Source organism: Antechinus flavipes, chromosome 5 (assembly GCF_016432865.1).
Source record: "Antechinus flavipes isolate AdamAnt ecotype Samford, QLD, Australia chromosome 5, AdamAnt_v2, whole genome shotgun sequence".
Classification (NCBI taxonomy): Eukaryota; Metazoa; Chordata; class Mammalia; order Dasyuromorphia; family Dasyuridae; genus Antechinus; species Antechinus flavipes.
Genome location: NC_067402.1, coordinates 232,054,271 through 232,074,258, shown reverse-complemented (window position 1 = coordinate 232,074,258; position 19,988 = coordinate 232,054,271). Strand labels below are relative to the sequence as shown.

Here is a 19,988-nt window from a genome sequence, read left to right as displayed (position 1 = left end):
TCAGAGAATTAAATAAGGTCAAGTGCCAGGTTCGGGGTACAGGAAGTGGCTTCCTGCATCCCTTGGGATTTGGCGCAAGGGTAGGGAGTTCAGCGGAACTCCCTTCTAGCGGAACAAGCAGTTCTCTGTAAAGGAATTTACAGACCCGAAAACCTAGATTGATAAAAGAGGTTTATTATGGGGATTGGAAGTAAGGTTAAAGTCTAGTTAAGGAAATAGGTGAAGGTAAAGAGAAGATGACACTGGAAACAGTATTCCGGTGGGCAGAAAGATTCTGGCTGTAAAGGGCACTGCCAAGGTCCATTTGCAAAAGCCTTAGCTGATGGAAGCTCATTATATTGCTTGCCTTGGTGGGGGTTGGGAAGCCCGAGCAGATCATCAGAATGGGGGCTGGGAGAGCTGAAGCAGATCAGAACCAGTGGGGGCTGTGAGAGCCCAAGTTGGCTCAGATCCAGTGGGGGCTGAGACAAGCCTGGATCTCCTATTGGAATTCAAAGGGGTACTTTTGACCAGGATTTGTGAATCAAAGGTGCAGGCTTCTGAATCACAAATCAGTCTGAAAGAATCACAAATCAATTTTTTAAAGGGACCACAACCTGCTTCATTCTAACCTTGCTTCTTGATTTATTGACCTCTAATTAAATGGACCAAAGTGAGAGGAGTTATGTTTCAAGCAGATTTTAGGACCTCTATGTTAGAGTTCAAATGTTGGAGTTTGTTCTTCTCAAAGCACACCCGGTTTAGAGGCTTGGAGTCCTTCGGATGTCTCCAAATCCAAAGGTTCTGTCCTTCAGCCTCTGCCTCTGCTTTCTTCTGCCTCCAACCAAGACAGAGATGGAAGGTCTCTCTTATCTCCTTCTGGGGAGCCCAGCCACCAACTTGCCGCGGAGAGAGGGCTTCTGGCGTAGCTCCACTGAAATCCGTCAAAGTGTTCTCTGCACCAGAGTCGTTCCTCTCGAGTCCAGCGCGATCAGCCAGCCAACAGGAAAAAATGTATTCTGCCATAGATCCCTCATCGCTGGTCTTTTATCTGCCTCTTCTGAGAGAATGGGATTATGGGTTTTCTCCCATAGTGCTCTCTGGCCCAATGAGCTTTAAGGGAGGTGTGGACTCCCTGAAAGTAGAAAGTCTACTCTGTGAAGCTAGCATACTTGTGGACTCCAGTGAGTAAAGGTGGGAACACAAGCCTTGTCTTAATTAGTTCTACTTAGTACTTTGTTTCAGGTTCTGGCCAAAACAACTTCTTGTAAGATTAGATCAACTCTAATTACTTAGCAGTTAGTAAGGATTCCAACACCTCTAGGTGAGAAATCCCCCCCAAAAAAATATTTTAGAGGCAACAATACTGAATTTTTGTTTTTTCAAAAATATTTAGTTCATCTCACAAAACTTTGAGAGTTTGTATCAGATTTTGTCAGATTATATCAGAGTTTGTAGTCCCATAGAGTATGCATATTAACTACCAGAAGTGTGCTGATATTGTAGGGAAGAAGGACATTTTTTTTTTTTAATGTAATAATGTATCTCAAGACTCCTTTCAGGCTTCAGCACCCTACATTCTCATATAAATTTCCAAGAATGCAACTAAACTGAAGAAGAGATAATGTTCTGACTCCCAGGGTTTAACTTTGTCTCTGTACCTTTTTTTCCCTCCATTTCTCTACATGATGAGTTATATTTTACATATAATTATAACTTTGACTAGTGCACATTTAAATAATGTAACATAATAAAACAACACAGTACTCATTATTGGTACTTTCCAGGAATTTAGCTGTCTAGCAAATTACTTTTAGATCCAAAATTACACAAAAATTTGTTCAAAAACCCACAGGCAATAAGAAAGGGGGGCCTCTAGTGCCAACTCAGGCCAACAAAATGGTAGCTTCCCAACATGATGGGTTCTATATGCTAAGGTAATAAGAACACAAGGCTTTCCTGAAAAACCTTCAGAGTGATTGGTGATTGAAGCATCAAGGAATGGGAATAATATGCGTAGGTATGATAATGCCTAGACTGAGAGAAGCCTGTTCAGATTGAAGTGCCCAGATAAGCGAAAATACAGGACAGCCAAAATAATGTAAATTTAAGAGTATTTATTGCTAGCTAGTGAATGAACACCACCAGAACAAGGAAGTCAGTATCAAGCGATTTTAGAGATACATATTTATAGAAAGAGACATAAAAGTTCCCTTATGTTTATCAAGTTGTCAAGGTCTTAGGTTTTTTTTAAGTCAGCATATCTGGGGCTATAAAAATACCATCTGCATTAGGGCATGAAGAGCTAGTAACAAACTAACTACAGAATTTCAAGATTATGTTGCTTGTGGTCCAGAGGGGTGTCCTTCCACTTCAAGATCGAGCCAATTAGCATTTATTAAGCATCATGCTAGGTCCTGGGGTCCTGAAATCCTTAGCACTCTGTCCCAAACATCCATAAAAGACTCTGAAGGCTGAACCTAAAAATCCAATAGGGTGGGGTGATTAACCGCAGGAGATAGAGTACAGGCAGGAAAACAGGTAATCCAAGTCAAAGATAAGCACAAAGCCTTATTTAGGGAACTAAAGCTAGAAAGATGAACAAATGAGAAGACAAAGATCACTACATAGAAGTTTAATAGATCCAGTGATACCCAAAAATCCAACCTTAAAGAAGAGAGTAACTCCATCTTATCCTAGAAGCAAACTTCTAGAGTAGTGAAATGACATGGTTAGGCTTGTAATTAAACTTATAACCACCTCAAGGATTAAAATTTTTAAAAAGATGTATGTGTATATTCATTGCCATAGTATAATATCTGGTTACTCTTTAGGACTAGATACTTCAACCTCTCCCAGATAAAAAAGTATTAGTTAACACAGTTTAAATGGGGACATCAGAAAGTAATGAACTCTCTTTGTTCCTTTAGAAGTTCTCATTAATGGAAGCTTTTGTTCCCTGACAATCCCAGACTGGTATTTTCTGGCCCATTCTAAATGGTCTAAGAGTCACAGTAAATAAACTTGTGTTGGAAAAGCAGTAATGTAGACTTATCTGAGCAGGATTAACCTGGACCATGGTGTTTCTCTGACAGTAAGTATCCCTTTCATACTTTTTGCCATTTGACATGATGATAACATCCTTTAGGAATGGAAGGTTCTTAAGGGATCAGATCGCTTATAAAACTTACATAAGGTTTTCTGTTGAAGTAGGATTGTGAAGTCAAAACACACTCTTCTTTATCCCCAGCTGACCTATATACCGAAAGACCTAATTAATAACAGATTAATTCCCTTCATGACAATTTTGCCTGAATATTTCTAGAAGAATCATCTAAAACAGGAATCTTAACCACTCAGTAAAAAGGCCTTACAAAAACAGAGGTCCACACTGGATTTCAGGCTAAATTCAAAAAACAAACTTCCATTTAAAGAACAAAAATCTTAAAAAAGCAACATAGAGAACTGTAAGTTGTGCCTTCCTTGTTAGTCGTTACCTTCTGTCTTTTCCTGTTCTCTGATAAGGTTGGCTACCCTACACCACTATCAATGGACCCAGGATCTCAAACTCAAAATGTTGCCTCCCAAGCTAACACGTCCATCTTGGGATCAAGAAGAAAATAAAACTGAAGAAGAAAGCAGGGACCTAAAGCATAGTCTGATATGTCCTCCTCTTTCTACGTTTCTCCCAAGAAGTGAAGAAAGACAGAAATAGAGTCAAATAATATTAAAATTAGAATGCAAAGCTCTAGGAAGAGAATAGAGAGTATAAGGGCAAGTCAGTCTCTTTTAAATAACAGCTCCCACAAGTCCAAAAGTTGTCAGGGTTGTTTCAATGCTTTCTTCAGGACCACCCTAAGGCATGATATGTGAAACTCCCAAATCATAGAAGGGAAGAAAATTAAATACAATTAAGTGCACAACAAATATTAGCTAATCATGATCCAAAACTAGTGACTTGATTATTCTCCAACAGCTGAAAGGACAAATATGAAGTTGTAACTGATAAACTAGCTAAAAGTCAGGTAAGGTGGCAGTTGAATATAGGCATGATAAAAAAAAATTGTTCTGATTACCCTGTTCACATCTTGGTCAGTGGGCCCCACTTACTATACCATAATCAGTCTCTTGATTTTGTGCCTCTCTTTCCCAGCATTGTTGAACCCATGCCTGATTTGTCTGACCCACATAGAGATCTTAACTAATGGTAGGATGTCTATTCAAATAACTATAAAACAGAACATTCCATAACAATATATAAGAAGCATATATTGCTTTGATGGAGAAAAACATTGCCAGCTAGAGAGTCAGAGAATTCTTGAAAAGAGGCCTGTTGAGCAGGCCTTTGCAAAGCTTCTTAAACTGTGAGTTAACTGAATGTGAGGGTCACAAAATTATGATTTATTGTGAATAGTTTGGTTTGTGTATCTGTGTGTGTGTGTGTGTGTGTGTGTGTGTGTGTGTGTGTGTGTGTACCTATTTTATATCCCTATATACCCAGGTCACATAAAAATTCTCAGGCAAAAAGGGAATGGAAAAAGGTTAAGAAGCCCTGTTTTAAGTGTAGATAGGAATTCAACAGATAGAGAAATAGTCAGATAAAACATTATAGGCACAAGGAATAGTCTGAATAAACTACAAGGCATTTTCATGGGACAGAAATGAATTCAATTTGGCTGAAAGATAAATTACATATATGAGAGCAACATAAAATATGGCTGAAAGTAATCTAATGATAATATGGTGCCCTATATGATATACTTTTTATTCATCCTTTGTTTTTAAAGAGGATATACTTAAGTATATATGATCACTATATAAAAGGTAGCTCTTTTTACTATCAATCTTTTTTCCTCTCTTTTTTTGATGCTTTACTCTAACAGATGGCTCTCTGGATGGGGAACAGAAAAGGATATATATGCAGAAGATGGGAACCAGACAGGAATGGAGGATGAATAAATATGAAAATATGGCAAAGTTGCATACCAATAACCAATCCTTACTACCTTGTGACTCTGGTCAAGTCCCTTCCCTTCTCCTAGCCTGATCCCCTCTCATCACCCCAGAGTGGAGGGAGTTAAACAGGCAGTCCCACTCTGTGATCCCCTGATGATCATTAGAGCTCAGTTTTGAAAGGGACTTGAGGAGAACCAAATCACACTCCCCAGAGCCCACATGCCTAGAAACATGCCTGTAAATACTTGGCTTCAGCTGGAGCAAGGTAACCCTTTCACTATGTCTGAGGCAGCTGGTTGTGTGGGATGCCCTTTCTGCTAACCAGCCACATTCTGTCTCTACTTCTAGTCCCCGGATCCTGGTCTACTTAGCCCTGGGGCCAAGCAGAGCCCCTTGACCCTGGATCTATCACAAAATATGTATTACTTGAAAGACTTCAAATCCTCCCAATGATCTCTTGTAAACCTCTAAGTGTTCTCTATCTCTCCCTCCCTCTCTCCCCCCCGTCCTGCCCCTCTCTCTGTCTCTCTCTGTCTGTGTGTGTCTCTCTCCCTCACCTTCTCTCTCTCCCTTCCCCTCTTTCCCCCTCTTCCCCCCCCCCCCACCCGCTTCAGTCAAAGCATTTCCAGCACTATCTTAGAAACCTCAAACGGGATGCCCAACAGACTTCTCTTACTCAGCATGTCCAAAAGAGAAAGCAAGAAAGCATTAGCTTCTTCCCTAATCATTCCCCTCCTCCTACTTTTCCTATTACTATGGAGACTAACACCATCCTTCCAAACTGTTGAGCTCCTAACAAAGGGGTCATCCTGGACCCTTCACTCTCCCTCAACACTCTCCTCCTTCCTAACACTGTCCCAATACACGGATTCAGTATGGTGGCAAAGTCTGTCAATTTTATCTCTGCAACATCTCTGATCTAAAATTGATAGGGAGAAAGGAGTATTATAACCAGACCCATATATAATAAAGACTAGTTAAGCAGATGGAAAGAACTGATTGGATAAGGCAGATATTAGAGAAAAGAAAATTTATTAGGAGGTAAAATAGTTATAATTATTGGGAGCAAGATGGTACAATGTTTAGAACCTTGAGTCTGAGTCAGGAAGACACAAATTCAAATATAGCCTCAGAGACTATAAATAAGTCATCTAATCTCCACTTGCTTCAGGTTCTTTAACTGTAAAATGGGGGTAATAATAACATCTACCTTCCTGGATTGTCACAGTGATCAAATGAAATAATATTTGTAAAGCACTTAATACAATGTTTGACACACCATAGCCACTTAATAAATGCTTGTTTCTTTCTTTCCTTTCTTCCTTCCTTCCTTTCTTCCTTTTCTCCTTCCTTTCTCCATTCTTCATTCCTTTCTCTGCTCTTTCCTTCCTTCATTCTTTTTCCTTCCCCATTTTTCCTCCTTTCCTCTTTTCTTTCCTTCCTCCCTCTTTTTCTTCCTTCCCGTCTGCCCTCTTTCCTTCCTCCCTCCCTTTCTTCCTTACTTCCTTTTTTCTTCCCCCTTCCTTCTTTCCCTCCTCCTCTCCTTCTTCCTTTCCTCCTTTCTTTTTCCTTTCTCTGTTCTTCCCTACTTCCTTCCTCTTTTCCTTCCTTTCTTCCTTCCTTTCTTCTTTTTTTTCTTCCTTCCAAGGACTTTTATTAGTGTAGTGGCAGAAGAACTAAAAAGATATAACAAGAGCTATCTCAAGGGGAGAATTGAGAGAATTTTCATGTTGGAAATGAGAGGTGAGAGAAATGAAAAAAGTCAAAGAAAACAAAAAAGTTTTGACTACAGGGTACAGGGTGGTATCTCTAACAAAAGTAGTGAAAGCAGAAGGAGGAAAGGTTTGGAGAAAAAAATAAATTCTTGAGTGTCTGAACTTTGAATAGGACACTTACCCAGAATGTCTAAATTAGAATGGCATAAAACCCTAGGAGAAAAATGGGATTTTAAAAAATTGAGCTAGAGACAGTACCTATTCATAATCCACATTCAAATAATTTGCCAAAAATTACAGTTCTATATTTTGTTCTTTTAAAAGGAATTTTTATGACTTTATTTCTGAATTTGTTTTTAAACACAAAAATTACATAGTTTTATACTATTAAAGTATGTCATATGGGACTGCTAAAGTCAATTACATGTAATACTCAATTTAAAATTTTTCCCTTTTGACTTAAGTTTAACTTCACCCAGGCAAAATTTCCACTGACTTCAGACATCTGAATTTTTAATTTCATTTATGCCAGTATCAGCAACTCAAAGTATATGGAGTGCAAAACTGAGTCTTCTCAGTTAACTTTTCTCACAGAAGTCCAGTCTATTAGTTACTATTTTGAATTTTATATTTAACTATGGAGAACTTGGGTTTTTAGACCAAATCTACCACTCAGTTTCTAAATGATCTTGGTCAGAGTCCTCAGTTACAAAATGAAGCTAATTACAACCTGTACTTTTCTGAAAGGAAAATTGTGATGATTAATGAAGCAATAGTCTTCCTGAGCTTTGAATTCTTCCCAACAAGACTCTGATAAATAGAAGGAATGATTATCATAAATAATATAGCAAATAGCAATTTACAATTCAAATATATTTGTCAAGATTCAAGCAGTGTGACAGAGACAGCATGTTAGAGAAGCATTCCATATTGGAGTCATGGGTACAAATCTTCACTTCTCTAGGCCTTAGTTCCTCATCTGTAAAATGAAGAGGTTGAACTAAATTCTTCTCAGATCCCTTCCAGCTCTAATTCTCTAACTCTGTGATCCAATAGTCATTTGTACTCAGTTGCAGTCGTTTCCTAGTTTCTTCGTTTTATTTTATATGATCACTAAGTATTGCAGCTTTGTTCATTTGTGCGTCATGAATAGTCTCACATTATACATCTCCATAAACTGAAACCTGTATTCTTTTTTTTAAACACAGATAAAGAATATACTTTATTTCTTTTTTATTGAAGCTTTTTATTTTCAAAACATAAACAAGGATAATTTTGCATCATTCACCCTTGCAAAACCTTGTGTTCCAATTTCCCCCCCTTTTCCCCACCCCCTCTCCTAAATGGCAAGTAATCCAATATATGTTAAACATGGTAAAATATATATATATATAAATCCAATATAGGCATATGTATTTATACAATTATATTGCTGTACAAGAAGAATCAGATCAAAAAGGAAATAAAATGAGAAAGAAAATAAAATTCAAGCAAACAACAAGGAAAAGAAATAAAAATGTTATGTTGTGATCCACACTCAATTCCCACAGTCCTCTCTCTGGGTGTAGATGGTTCTCATCATCACAAGATCATTGGAGGACAAACTTTATTTCACAGAAAACAACAAAATCAGCAATGTTCACAGGAATCTATAGTGAGATATAGACAACACATGAAGTGTTCATTAGGCATTAGGTTGTTGGGGGAGTGGTGGCAGTACACAATACTTAAAATAATGATTTAAATGAGGAAGACTTGAATTGAAAACCAGCCTCAAGCACTTACTAGCTATGTGACCCCAAACTCGTCAGTGATCCTTTGATTGCCTTAGTTCCCTCAGCTATAAAATGAGGATAATAATAGTGTCTACCTACCAGGTTATTCTATCATATGAGATACCTGTAAAATGGGTAATACAGTGCCTAGCACATAGCAGATGCTTAATGTTTGTTTCCTTCCTTAATTATACTATCACATGCGGGAAAGCGGGGACACTGATGCATTGTTGGTGGAGTTGTGAACGAATCCAACCATTCTGGAGAGCAATCTGGAATTATGCCCAAAAAGTTATCAAAATGTGCACACCCTTTGATCCAGCAGTGTTTCCACTGGGCTTATACCCCAAAGAGATACTAAAAAAGGGAAAGGGACCTGTATGTGCCAAAATGTTTGTAGCAGCCCTGTTTGTAGGGGCTAGAAACTGGAAAATGAATGGATGCCCATCAATTGGAGAATGACTGGGTAAATTGTGGTATATGAATGTTATGGAATATTATTGCTCTGTAAGGAATGACCAGCAGGATGAATACAGAGAGGCTTGGAGAGACTTACATGAAGTGATGCTAAGTGAGATGAGCAGAACCAGGAGATCATTATACACTTCGACAACGATATTGTATGAGGATATATTCTGATGGAAGTGGGTTTCTATGACAAAGAGACCTAACTGAGTTTCAATGGATAAATGATGGACAGAAACAGCTACACCCAAAGAAGGAACACTGGGAAACAAATGTGAACTATTTGCATTTTTGATTTTCTTCCCGAGTTATTTTTACCTTCTGAATCCAATTTTCCCTGTGCAACAGGAGAACTGTTTGGTTCTGCAAATATGTATTGTATCTAGGATATACTGCAACATATTTAACATATATAGGACTGCTTGCCATCTTGGGGGGGGGGTGGAGGGAGGGAGGGGAAAAATTGAAACATAAGCGAGTGCAAGGGATAATGTTGTAAAAAATTACCCTGGCATGGATTCTGTCAATACAAAGTTATTATTAAATAAAATAAAATTTAAATTTTAAAAAAAATTATACTATCACAGAAGTAGAAGGGATTCTAGAGGTCAACTAGTCCAGTATCCCCATTGTACAGATGAGGAAACTGAGGACTAGATAGTTTAAATGATGCCTTGGTATAATAAGTGGCAGAGTTTGAATTTAAACTTAGACCCTAAAATTAAAAATTCAATGCTTGTTGGAATACATGGGAACTGTTGCAATACATGGGAGCCACCTGACAATGGCTGCTGGAAAACCAAACTAGACCTGCAGAATGGATCTCCTCTTGTGAGAGGATGATACAAGGAGACTGAGAGGCAGTTGCTGTTCTCTGACTGAGAGGCCGTTGCTTTGTCTGACCTCTCTCCTCTTCCCTCTGCCTCCAATTTATCTCATTCTCAGTCTGCAACACCTGTGTCAGCAAAGGCTGCTCTGCAATGCCTTCGGATGTTATGATTCACAGCTGTGGAGTTTCTAGGAGAATTGACTTGTCCCTTAACAAATTGACCTGTCCCTTAACAAATGCTCTTAATCTTTTCACTGCACCATATGGTCTCCCTTCAGAAGGGAACTGATCTCAAGGTGGTTAATAAGGCAATATGTTGACATTGCAGTGAAATTCTTTCTCATTTGGGTCTCTTCTATAGCCCAAGGCTTATAGAGCCATCCTTATCTTTGGAGTCATTCTGCCAGATAAAAGTACTTCAGAGCTAACTCAGCACCAGATCTGAATTACTTGAATCATCTTCAGCAACAGCAGAGAGTTAATATAAATCTTCTATCTCCTTTAAGATGTTCCTTATTGCTTCTCCAGCTAGGATTGAAGCGGTGTGAAGGGGTGACATGGAAAACCTGTTTTTCTCCTAAAAAGCACACTGGCAATAACTCTTCTTTCCCTGGAGTACTTGATCACCAAACTATTACATATGGAATTACTTATTACTGAAGGCATATGATAGCCAAGAAATTTCCCTTCTCTGGATAATGGAAAGCTAGATTCTGGGACCTTAGTGCTGAGGAAGCAAAAATTACCTTCCTCTACCCGTGAAGCTGGCATTCAGAAATGTTCTTCATGACTACTCCTCTTGGATAATATGGGTAAGGACAATTGGCATAAAAGGAAAATTAATGCTTTCATAAAGTATCCTGCTCATATTGTTCATACTGTCCATATCAAAATGTTCTTTGGTGTTTATTTTCAGAATTTTTTAAAATCAGGAAGTTATTATGTATTAATATGATCTTCCAGGTTTGAGGAACAATGCCTAGAAAATGGACACAATGCTGAGGCCATGCATTTTAAAGGCCTCTTTTAAATTCATATTTGATCTGTTTGGGGAATGGGGTCTTGGTACACATTAAGCACCTTCAGTAGACTTAGACACTAGTTGTTTTTATTCTACAGTTTTCATGATTAAAGATGAAATACTGAATCATCATTACAAATAGTTTCTATCTTAGGATGAATCATCTGTCTACAATGGATACTAAGAAATTCACTTAGAATGGTCTTGGACTGGGCTGGGGCTTAGATAGATGGGACAGGATGGGTACAAAGCTTCACACTAAAGTTTTTGAAATGTTCACACCCCAATCCAGTGTAGCTGGTCATAAGGAGTGAGACATATGTTATGATAGTGTTTACTATATTTTTAATCATGGTTCTGGCCTTTGGAAATTACATTTTCTATCAAAAATAGTTTTCTATTCTTTTTTTTAATCCTTGTTAGACATCTAAGGAGTTAATAACTAAGAGCACTCTATTCTAGGAGGGTTTTGGATTGTTCCATTGTCATTTCAGGGAAGCCAAAAACTTTAAAGAATGTTTTCTTACCATAAAGAGACTGTGTATTTTTTTGCAAAGAGAGAAACTACTTTTAGGATAAGTATTTTTAATCTTAGTAAATCATGTTAGTTATGGGAATAATAAGAAACTTGAAAGTATGTTCTAATTGAGAACACTGAACAATGGAGAGTCAATTTTGAATGTCAGCTTTTTGTCTTCCCCTTGGAAAATGCCATTTCCCTCTTCCCTTGGAACAGGTGAAAGTGTCCGACTTCTGCCGGTAAGAGGTTTATTTAAAGTGTACCTGGGAATCTACAGTTTTGATCTAATTATCTGAATCTTATAAAGTTAGGTGATACAACATACATTTGCAGGAAAGTACGTTTTGTTTTTTTTAATTGTAGTTAGAAGAGTTTGCCATTTCCCTTTTCCCTTGGAACAGGTGAAAGTGTCCTACTTTTGCAGGTAAGAGGTTTGTTTAAAGTGTACATGGGAATCTACAGTTTTGATCTAATTATCTGAGTCCTATAAAGTTAGGTGATAGTGCATTATACAACACACATTTGCAGGAAAGTACGTTTTGTTTTTTTAATTGTAGTTAGAAGAGTTACAAGAAACTTTAAAAATAAGCATCTGTTTAATAACTTCATTGCTTTTTTGTATTCAGAATCTATGTTACATAATGTTAACTTGTCTATAGTTAATAAACAGCTGGAATAAGATTCTGCGAGAAATGATTTCTAAAAACTGCTTATTGTTCTCTGAACAAATGAATCATTAGGCAGAAGGTTAGAGAATACTACATCTGCATTCAGTTTTTTTAAAAAGCTAGGTGTCACCAAAGAGATAATGCATGTTAAGCCTTGTAAATATTAAAGCACTAACAAAATGATCCGTTACTCCATTTATAATCATTACTAGACATATTGGAAAAAATAAAGCAATACTTTTAATATTTTAGAGTTCATCAGCTTTGGGAACTAGGGGATAGGAGACCACTCCTGTGGTATTGCCTTTGAAAATGTATCTGAAGCTATTGTTAGTAGGGAGATATTTAAATAATAATTTAGCTCCCCTGTCAAATTTGGCCTCTCATTCCTCAATTGAGAATATGCAACGTTCCCAGTAAATTATGAATGTGTACTAAAGAAAGAACTACTACTGTTCTCTTGCTTCTTACCTCCAACAGATACACTATTTGGGCAGAAATTAAGAAAATGCAATCCAATGCATTTGGGCAGGCATTAAGAAATCTGTCTTTTCCTTTAGTTCTCAGGGTAAGTAACAACTCTGTAGAACTGTGGACATCTCGTTACATCAGGCTGTGAAACTCTTTACTTCTTGCTTTGCCATCTCTGGAAGGAATGAAATTCAAAGTAAACTTTTTCACTCTTGATTTTGCATTTGTTTACGTAAATGAGAGAGCAATGTCTTTTTGGAACAGAAAACAAACCTAACAAGAGAAAGCAACAAATTCAAGGAAAGAAATAAAGCTAAGTCTGCAAAAAAAAAAAAAAAAAAAAAAAAAAAAAAAAAAAAAAAGCTAGAGATAAGAGTTTATCTGTTTTGTTTTAAGTGAAATCTCAAATCTCAACAGGACCATTCAGTTATTTAAAGTTAGCAAAATACTGTAGTCAGAGAGAAGCTTTCCTATGTTCCTCATCTGTCCTTATATTTGTATAGTAAAGGTTTTTTGTGGCTGTTCAATTTCAGGGAAAGAGGGAAGACATAAGAGAGGCTCTATTTCTCTGTGAATGAGTAAAAAACCAGGCATGAAGAGAACACTGAAGTGAAAACTATCCAGAAAGGGACAACAGGAAATCCACCATTCTCTTGGGATCTCATTTTGGAGAGAAAGAAAGAGAAAACTAAATGTTGGTCCCTAAATTGACTTAGATTGCTGGCAACGGCACATCAAGAAAAATCTAAGAGAAACTCTCCCTTTCTCAGCAGTGGCCCCAACTTGCAAGAAATTCTTTCTTAAACAAAGACTTGTCACATCCTCCCTTTGCTGGAAAAAAGACTTGTCTTGAGCTTTTTATATTGAGGAAATGTGTGTGCTGGTAGAAGCAGCAGCAGAGTTTCTGTTGGTTCTGAGTGTGGTGTGGCGTTCCAATGCCCTCTGTTCACCCACTGTGTTTTACAAGAATTGTTGGATCCGACGCTTTCCAGGTTTCCTAATTGACCTGGAGGAGTCTCAGAAGTTTGGAGCTCGGTTCCTAAAATATTACTCAGAAAGCACTGGCCAGAAGTGTGGAAGGAACTGTTGCCTTATGAAAGATGGTAAGTGTAGATAGTATGCATAAGCACTGAAAATATATAGTTCCTTGTAAACATAGTTGTTATATAGCTTGTGAGGAATTTTAAAATTTGGATTATTTTTAGGTGAAAAACAGCATGTCAATATATGAAATCAAAAATAGATAGAATCATGCCTTCAGCTTTCATTCCCTAGCATTCCTAATTGCAATACACTTAGATAGATGATTATGAAAATAATTAAGAAGAAAAATTGTATTTTTGACAAATCAAAGTGGGAATTTCATATCCAACCACCACCCATCTACAGGTAGCAATAAATCAATAAACAAGCATTTATTAAATACCCACTATGTTCCAGAAATTGTACTAGGTGCTGGGAATTTAAAATTTAAAAAAAAAAAATCAATGCCTGAAAAAGTCCATACTCCCAAGAAATTTATATTCTACTGAATAAGATAATATGTACATATATAAGCATGTACAGAATGAATACTAAATAAACTCAAAGTAGTCAGTAGAATTTGGGGGATCAGGAAAAGCTTCATGTTAAAAAAAAGTTATTGAGCTGAGCCTTGAAAGAAATCAGGGCTTCTTCAAGAAAGAATACTTTCCAGTATTCTTTGGGAATACTTTGTCACTGCAAAGATGCAGAGATAGGAAATGGATTGTCAAGTATGAGGGATACCAAGAAGGCAAATATGACTGACCTGTAAAACAGAAGTTCTCAAACTTTTTGGTCTCAGAATCCCTTTACACATTTTAAAAAGTACTGAGGACTCCAAAGAGTTTTTTTTTTTTAATTTTATAATAGCTACATCCAGATAGTTGGAGCCTTCCAATATTGCAACATCATGCCTCTGTAACATATTCATCATCTGTTTTTTCAGCTCATCCAGTTTTTTTTTCAATCCAGATAGTATATAAGATATGTAGGCTACTCTGACAGAAATATGTCTCTCTGTATTCTTTAATGTGTTTCTTTCCTTGTGTTCCTGGATTTCCGAATATGTGTATGTATGTATGTGTGTGTGTGTGTGTATTATATGTTTTTTTAGTCAAATATATGTTGAATCAGATGACTCTTAAGGGCCTTTCCAACCATGAGAGTCTGAAATTTTAAAAGAATGCTTACCCAAAGAAAGTCACTCATCACGGACTTAAGTGAATGAACTACTTTGATATAGTAGATAGAGTGCTGGACCTGGAGACCTATGTTCAAAACCTTTCATTGACACTATCTGTGTAGACCATGAATATATAGCTTAGCTACTCTGAACCTCAGTTTCTCCATACATCGGAGGGGAAAATAACATTCATAGTACACATATCATAGGATTGTTGTAAATCTCAAATGAGATCATATAAATAAATACTTTGCAAACTAGTTAGTTTAAAAGTGACAAATGGAAAAAATTCAGCTAAACATAGGGAAGTTTGTATTAACTAATGTAGAATGAAAAAAAAAAAAGTAGCACCAAATGAGATCTTTGTAAAGTGTTTATCACAATGTCTGGGATTTAAACTTTTTTTTTTTTTTTTTTTTGGCTTCTTTTCTTAGGCAAACTAGAATCTGCTTACCAGATGAGGAATGTTTTCTCTCTGAGCCTATTAGAGAACTTCTTTAAAATTTCCCTTAAAATAATCTCAGTTCATAGATGATCAGACTTTGGATGCTGAAAGACTGGAGAAAATATAATCCAATTACTCTCATTTTTCCAGATAAGAAACTTGAAGTTCAAGGGGTGAAGTAGCTTGATAATCGGCCTTTGAGGTCCAGAGAAATATGGCTATAACAAGAATCAAGTTCATGATATCATTCAGAACAGAGATCTGTTATATAAACTAGTTTATCCTTAGTTTTTTGAAGTAGCATAAATAGGGCTGAAATCAAAGTTTTGTTGGCAATAAAGGAAAGTTTCAAATATTCAGTGTTTTTCTTTATAGCTCCCTGCAATCTGGCTATTTTCTTCCATGATCCCATCCATGACAATGTCAACTGCCTTCATGTTTACTGCCCAACCTTGGAGAGTTGCATCTTACAGCCTAAGCATAGTGCCATCCTGTACAACATCACAGAAGGTAAAGATTTATAGGGTATTTCTTGACTTTAAAAGACCGTAATAAAACCATAGTAGTAACATTTTGTGGCTGGTGATAGATTGTCCCTAAAAGTTTTCCAAGTAATTACTTTCCATAAAGCAAGCATTGGCTATGAGATATCCAGGGGGAACAATTAACGGACAAAGATTGAAATTAGGCAAATATCTAAGTTTCCTTTAGTTTGTCAAATATGATTTTAAAAAATTCATGACAGGTTAAAAGACAAATCATAAATCACTTAATTATAATCTAATATTCAAATAGCATCCTTTTTCCAAAGAGCACTAAGCACTTTAATATAATATTCTCCTCCATCTATGTAAATGAACTGAACATAAATTAAAAATGGACATTTTTAATGCAGGAGATAGATTTTATTAACACCTTAATTTAGAAACTAATTAATTTAGGGGGAGGGAAGCAAACCAATTAAACAATTGTTTAATTAAATTATTAAATGTTTCAGTGATTAAAGTTTAAAAACTGAATAGATATTCTGAGGGATGTGGAACATTCAAACCATAATTCTGGAAAGGTGGACTACTTGGGCATGGGGAATTCTTTATCAGTTTTTCCCAAAATGTAACTTCTTGATATAATGAAAAGAAGGGTTCGATGAAAAAATCTCAGTGCTAAGTTTGATAGTGGAAGCATATACTGGGTAGCTACTTAAAGTACACTTAGACTGCTAGATATGACTACTAAGATCTTTGTGGCATTCCACTGGACACTGTCTGTCAAACTAACACTGAATTATTTTCAATCAATCTGAATCTATCCATTCAACCATTCTTAGTCTATTTAATTATACTATTATGCAGACTATAAATAAATAAAGGGGAATACAGAAAACTTTGGAGTAAAATAGAGGAAATTTCTCTATGCTCATTGAATAAATTTCTGCATGTAACTATTTTAATGTGTCATTTCATATTCAATGTTTATCAAAAGGAATCAATAGAATCATAGATGCAAAGCAAAGTGAACAGAACAAGGAGAATGTTGTACACAGTAACAGTAATATTATACAATGAATAATTGTAAATGATTTAGTTACTCTAAGTCAGGGGTCCTCAAACTTTTTAAATAGGGGGCCAGTTCACTGTCCCTCAGACTGTTGGAGGGCCAGACTATAGTAAAAACAAAAACTTTGTTTTGTGGGCCTTTAAATAAAGAAACTTCATACCCCTGGATAAAGGGGATAAACTTCCTCAGCTGCTGCATCTGGCCCGCGGGTTGTAGTTTGAGGACGTAATACAATGATCTATGGCAATCCCAAAGGATTCATGATGAAGCATGCTGTCTGAAGAGAGTTGATATTGTCTGAAAAGAGAATAAAGCATACTATTTTTTCTCTTTCTTCTCTAGTCATCTTGTACAAAATGACTAATATGGAAATGTTTTACATGATTACCTGCATATTGAATTACTTACCATGATGCAGAGGAAAGGAAAAACAAGGGAGGGAAGAATAGATCTGGAACTCAAATTTTTAAAAAAATATATATTTTAATGTAAGTGGGAGAAAACAAAATATTATTTTAAAATATTAAATATGACTATATTCTGACTATATCATTTTTTTAGTTCTACCAATAGCCCTGCTATAAAAAGAAATCAAAGGGCAACTAGGTGGTACAGTGGAGGTGGAAGAATTGAGTTTAAATCACCAGCCCTTAAGTCAGGGGGAGCTGAGTTCAAATTTGATCTCAGACACTTAACACTTCCTTAGCTAGGTAACCCTGAATCCCAATTGCCCCAGGGGGAAAAAAAAAAAGAAATCAAGTTAATCTGACATGATTTTTTTTTGAAGCACAAAGTGATTGGTTTTCTTTTTTAAATGCTCAAAAACCATCTCTATTATTAATAATGAATTCCTAGATTTTTCTAGGAATCAAAGACAAATTCATCAATTTATTTGCAGGATCTATCCTATCCCCATTTTGAAAATTGCAATATTTTCCATTTCCAATCCTGTGTTATATCTGATTTTTGAAAAGATCACCAGTAGTGGCTGAGCAAAATGTTTACCTAGTCTTTCAACAGTCTGGGACATAGTTCACCCAGGTTATATTTAACCAGATTTTCAATCAATGTGGGAATCATTCCAGCCTTTTAGAATTTAAATTGCAATTTGCAAGTAGCTATAGTGGAAAATTGAAATGGTGGCAAAATTATACAAAACCATACAAATTCTATAAAATTTTCTCAAATTTAACACTTCTATAATTTTTCCTTTGAGTCAGAAAGACAATCAATGACATCATATTTGCCTTACAGGTATTGATCCAGATTTGCTTGTTTTTCAAAAATCTTCTACCAAAGATTTAAATACACGGTCTTCATTTAATAGATGGAATGGGCTAAACAACACAAAGACCATGAACTTAGAGAAACACTCTATCTTGGTAAGTCCCATGTTACTGTCAGTAGATGCTCCAACTTCAACCATATCAACATATCAAGATATGGTCATAAATACCAGCAATATCAGTTTCTCCAATGCCATAACCACAGATTCTTGGACAACATCCATTCCACTGAATGACTTAGTTACGACAGAGATAAATATGGCTTCGCCCAGTCCTGATCTCCTCAATAATCCAAGTAACAGAACAATTTTTCCTGCATTTAAACCTAGAGAAACAAAAGTACTTTCACATATGCCTATTCCAGAACATCTTAACAGTAGCAAACAGCTGTTGAATGAAACCAAATGGGACAACAGTAAGTACTGCACTTCAGAAAATGAAGAACAGAGGCCAGTTGAAGAATCTATGGCTTCAAACACATGGTTGGTACCTGTAGCACTCTGTATATCCATCATCCTGCTTTGCTCTTATCTGGTCTTCCTTGTATCAGGATGCTGCCCAAAATGACAAGGACATTATAAGCCAACACACAATGAAACATACCACTGAAAAGGGAAGATTGTGACAACACTTAATGGTGCAAAGATGATGAAAAACTTTTAAAGTTTACTTCATTGTCAGTATTGGTAAGATATTATAAGGAATAGTAGAAAGAAGATTGGATTTGGAATCAGTAAGAATTGAGTTTGACTCTTCTTCAGACATTTGTTAGATATTTGACTGAGGGCAAATAATTTATTCTCTCCCAATGTCAGTTTCCTTATCTGTAAAATGAGGTGATTGGATTCAGTGAACTCAAAGGTCCTTTCTAGCTCTAAATTTCTGATCCAGTTATCATATTTATTAATTTATTAGTCATCATACTAATTGTTTTTTTTTCTCACCACACATGATTTCATTATAAGGAACACCCAATACAGATAGGTACCCTGTGAGATACTCTTTTAGTTATACTTTTTTGATAAAACAAAAAGATCAATGCCTTAAATATTCTATTAAAATTTTAAAAATTAAAAATCCATGCTTTACCAACAAGCAGGGGAGAGAGAGGGAGGAAAAGCTCATAAAATGATTGGGTTTATATCTCCATCAAGGTAAAATTACCTAGTGTTCCCCTGGTATGCTTTTCTCTGGGTCTAGAATGCCAGTCCCTTAATCTTCCTCCCTCAAGCTACAACTGTTGAAATCCTACTCTTTTTTTAAAGCTAGCTCAGACTTTCCTTTCTCAAATATACTGTGATAATTTACAGAAATCTGTCTTATGCATTTATCATATAATTTTTGTATTGTAGTTATTTTGTACATGGATTATACCTCCCTGTATATACCTCTAAGACTGTAAGATACATGAAGGCAGAGAATATATCTCAAACTTTTTATCTAACCTGAGGTCTATCCTTTAGGAGAACATGAATAAAGGTTTTTTAAATTGAATTGTTGAGATAAAACCTTAATTCTGTCTTCAAATCTGTTACCTCCCCCTCAGATTACTGATTGCCAATTTACCTAAAATCCCAGGTCTTCAGACATCTCTGGCCACTCCGACACAGAGATGTGGTTCAATGTTCAACACAATGGCCCAGACACAATGGCTTGCGAGCTCAAGACTTTATTCTAAGTGATCACATCCTACGCTACTCCTGTACACACCTGCATTCTTCCTGCACTCCTATTGAATTCCTGCTGAACTCCTATTGAATTTCCCCTAAACTCCCCGTATATATTGCCTATATAGGGTCTATGAAGTCACATGCATAGCCAATAAGGAAAGGAGAAGTCTCCCATTGATGATGTGTCCTCAATGCGACCAGAGCTTCCATTCACAAGGTGCTCCTTACTATATCTGGGTGCCTCAGGCATCAAAGCCTCTTTACTTCTTCTTATATTTTGTGAGGTTCCTCTTAGACTCTTACATAAGTCAATCATTTTTCCAACCTTTGTATATTTGGCAAATTAAATATGAATGTTTTCTTGGTTTTCACCCAAGCCATGGATAAAAATAGGGAATAGAAGCCTGAATAAAAATTCCTATGGT

At 36.3% G+C, this 19,988-nt stretch overlaps 1 protein-coding gene across 1 annotated transcript; it reads left to right on the top strand.

Annotated features, from left to right (window-relative positions):
- Positions 1-12,773: 12,773 nt before the first annotated feature.
- On the top strand, positions 12,774-19,662 carry MANSC4 (MANSC domain containing 4). Its single transcript, XM_051961175.1, has 3 exons — positions 12,774-13,502; positions 15,426-15,560; positions 17,862-19,662. Exons 1-3 carry the CDS (start codon positions 13,271-13,273, stop codon positions 18,458-18,460), a joined length of 966 nt encoding a protein of 321 aa, XP_051817135.1. The 5' UTR covers positions 12,774-13,270; the 3' UTR covers positions 18,461-19,662.
- The last annotated feature ends 326 nt before the right edge of the window (positions 19,663-19,988 follow it).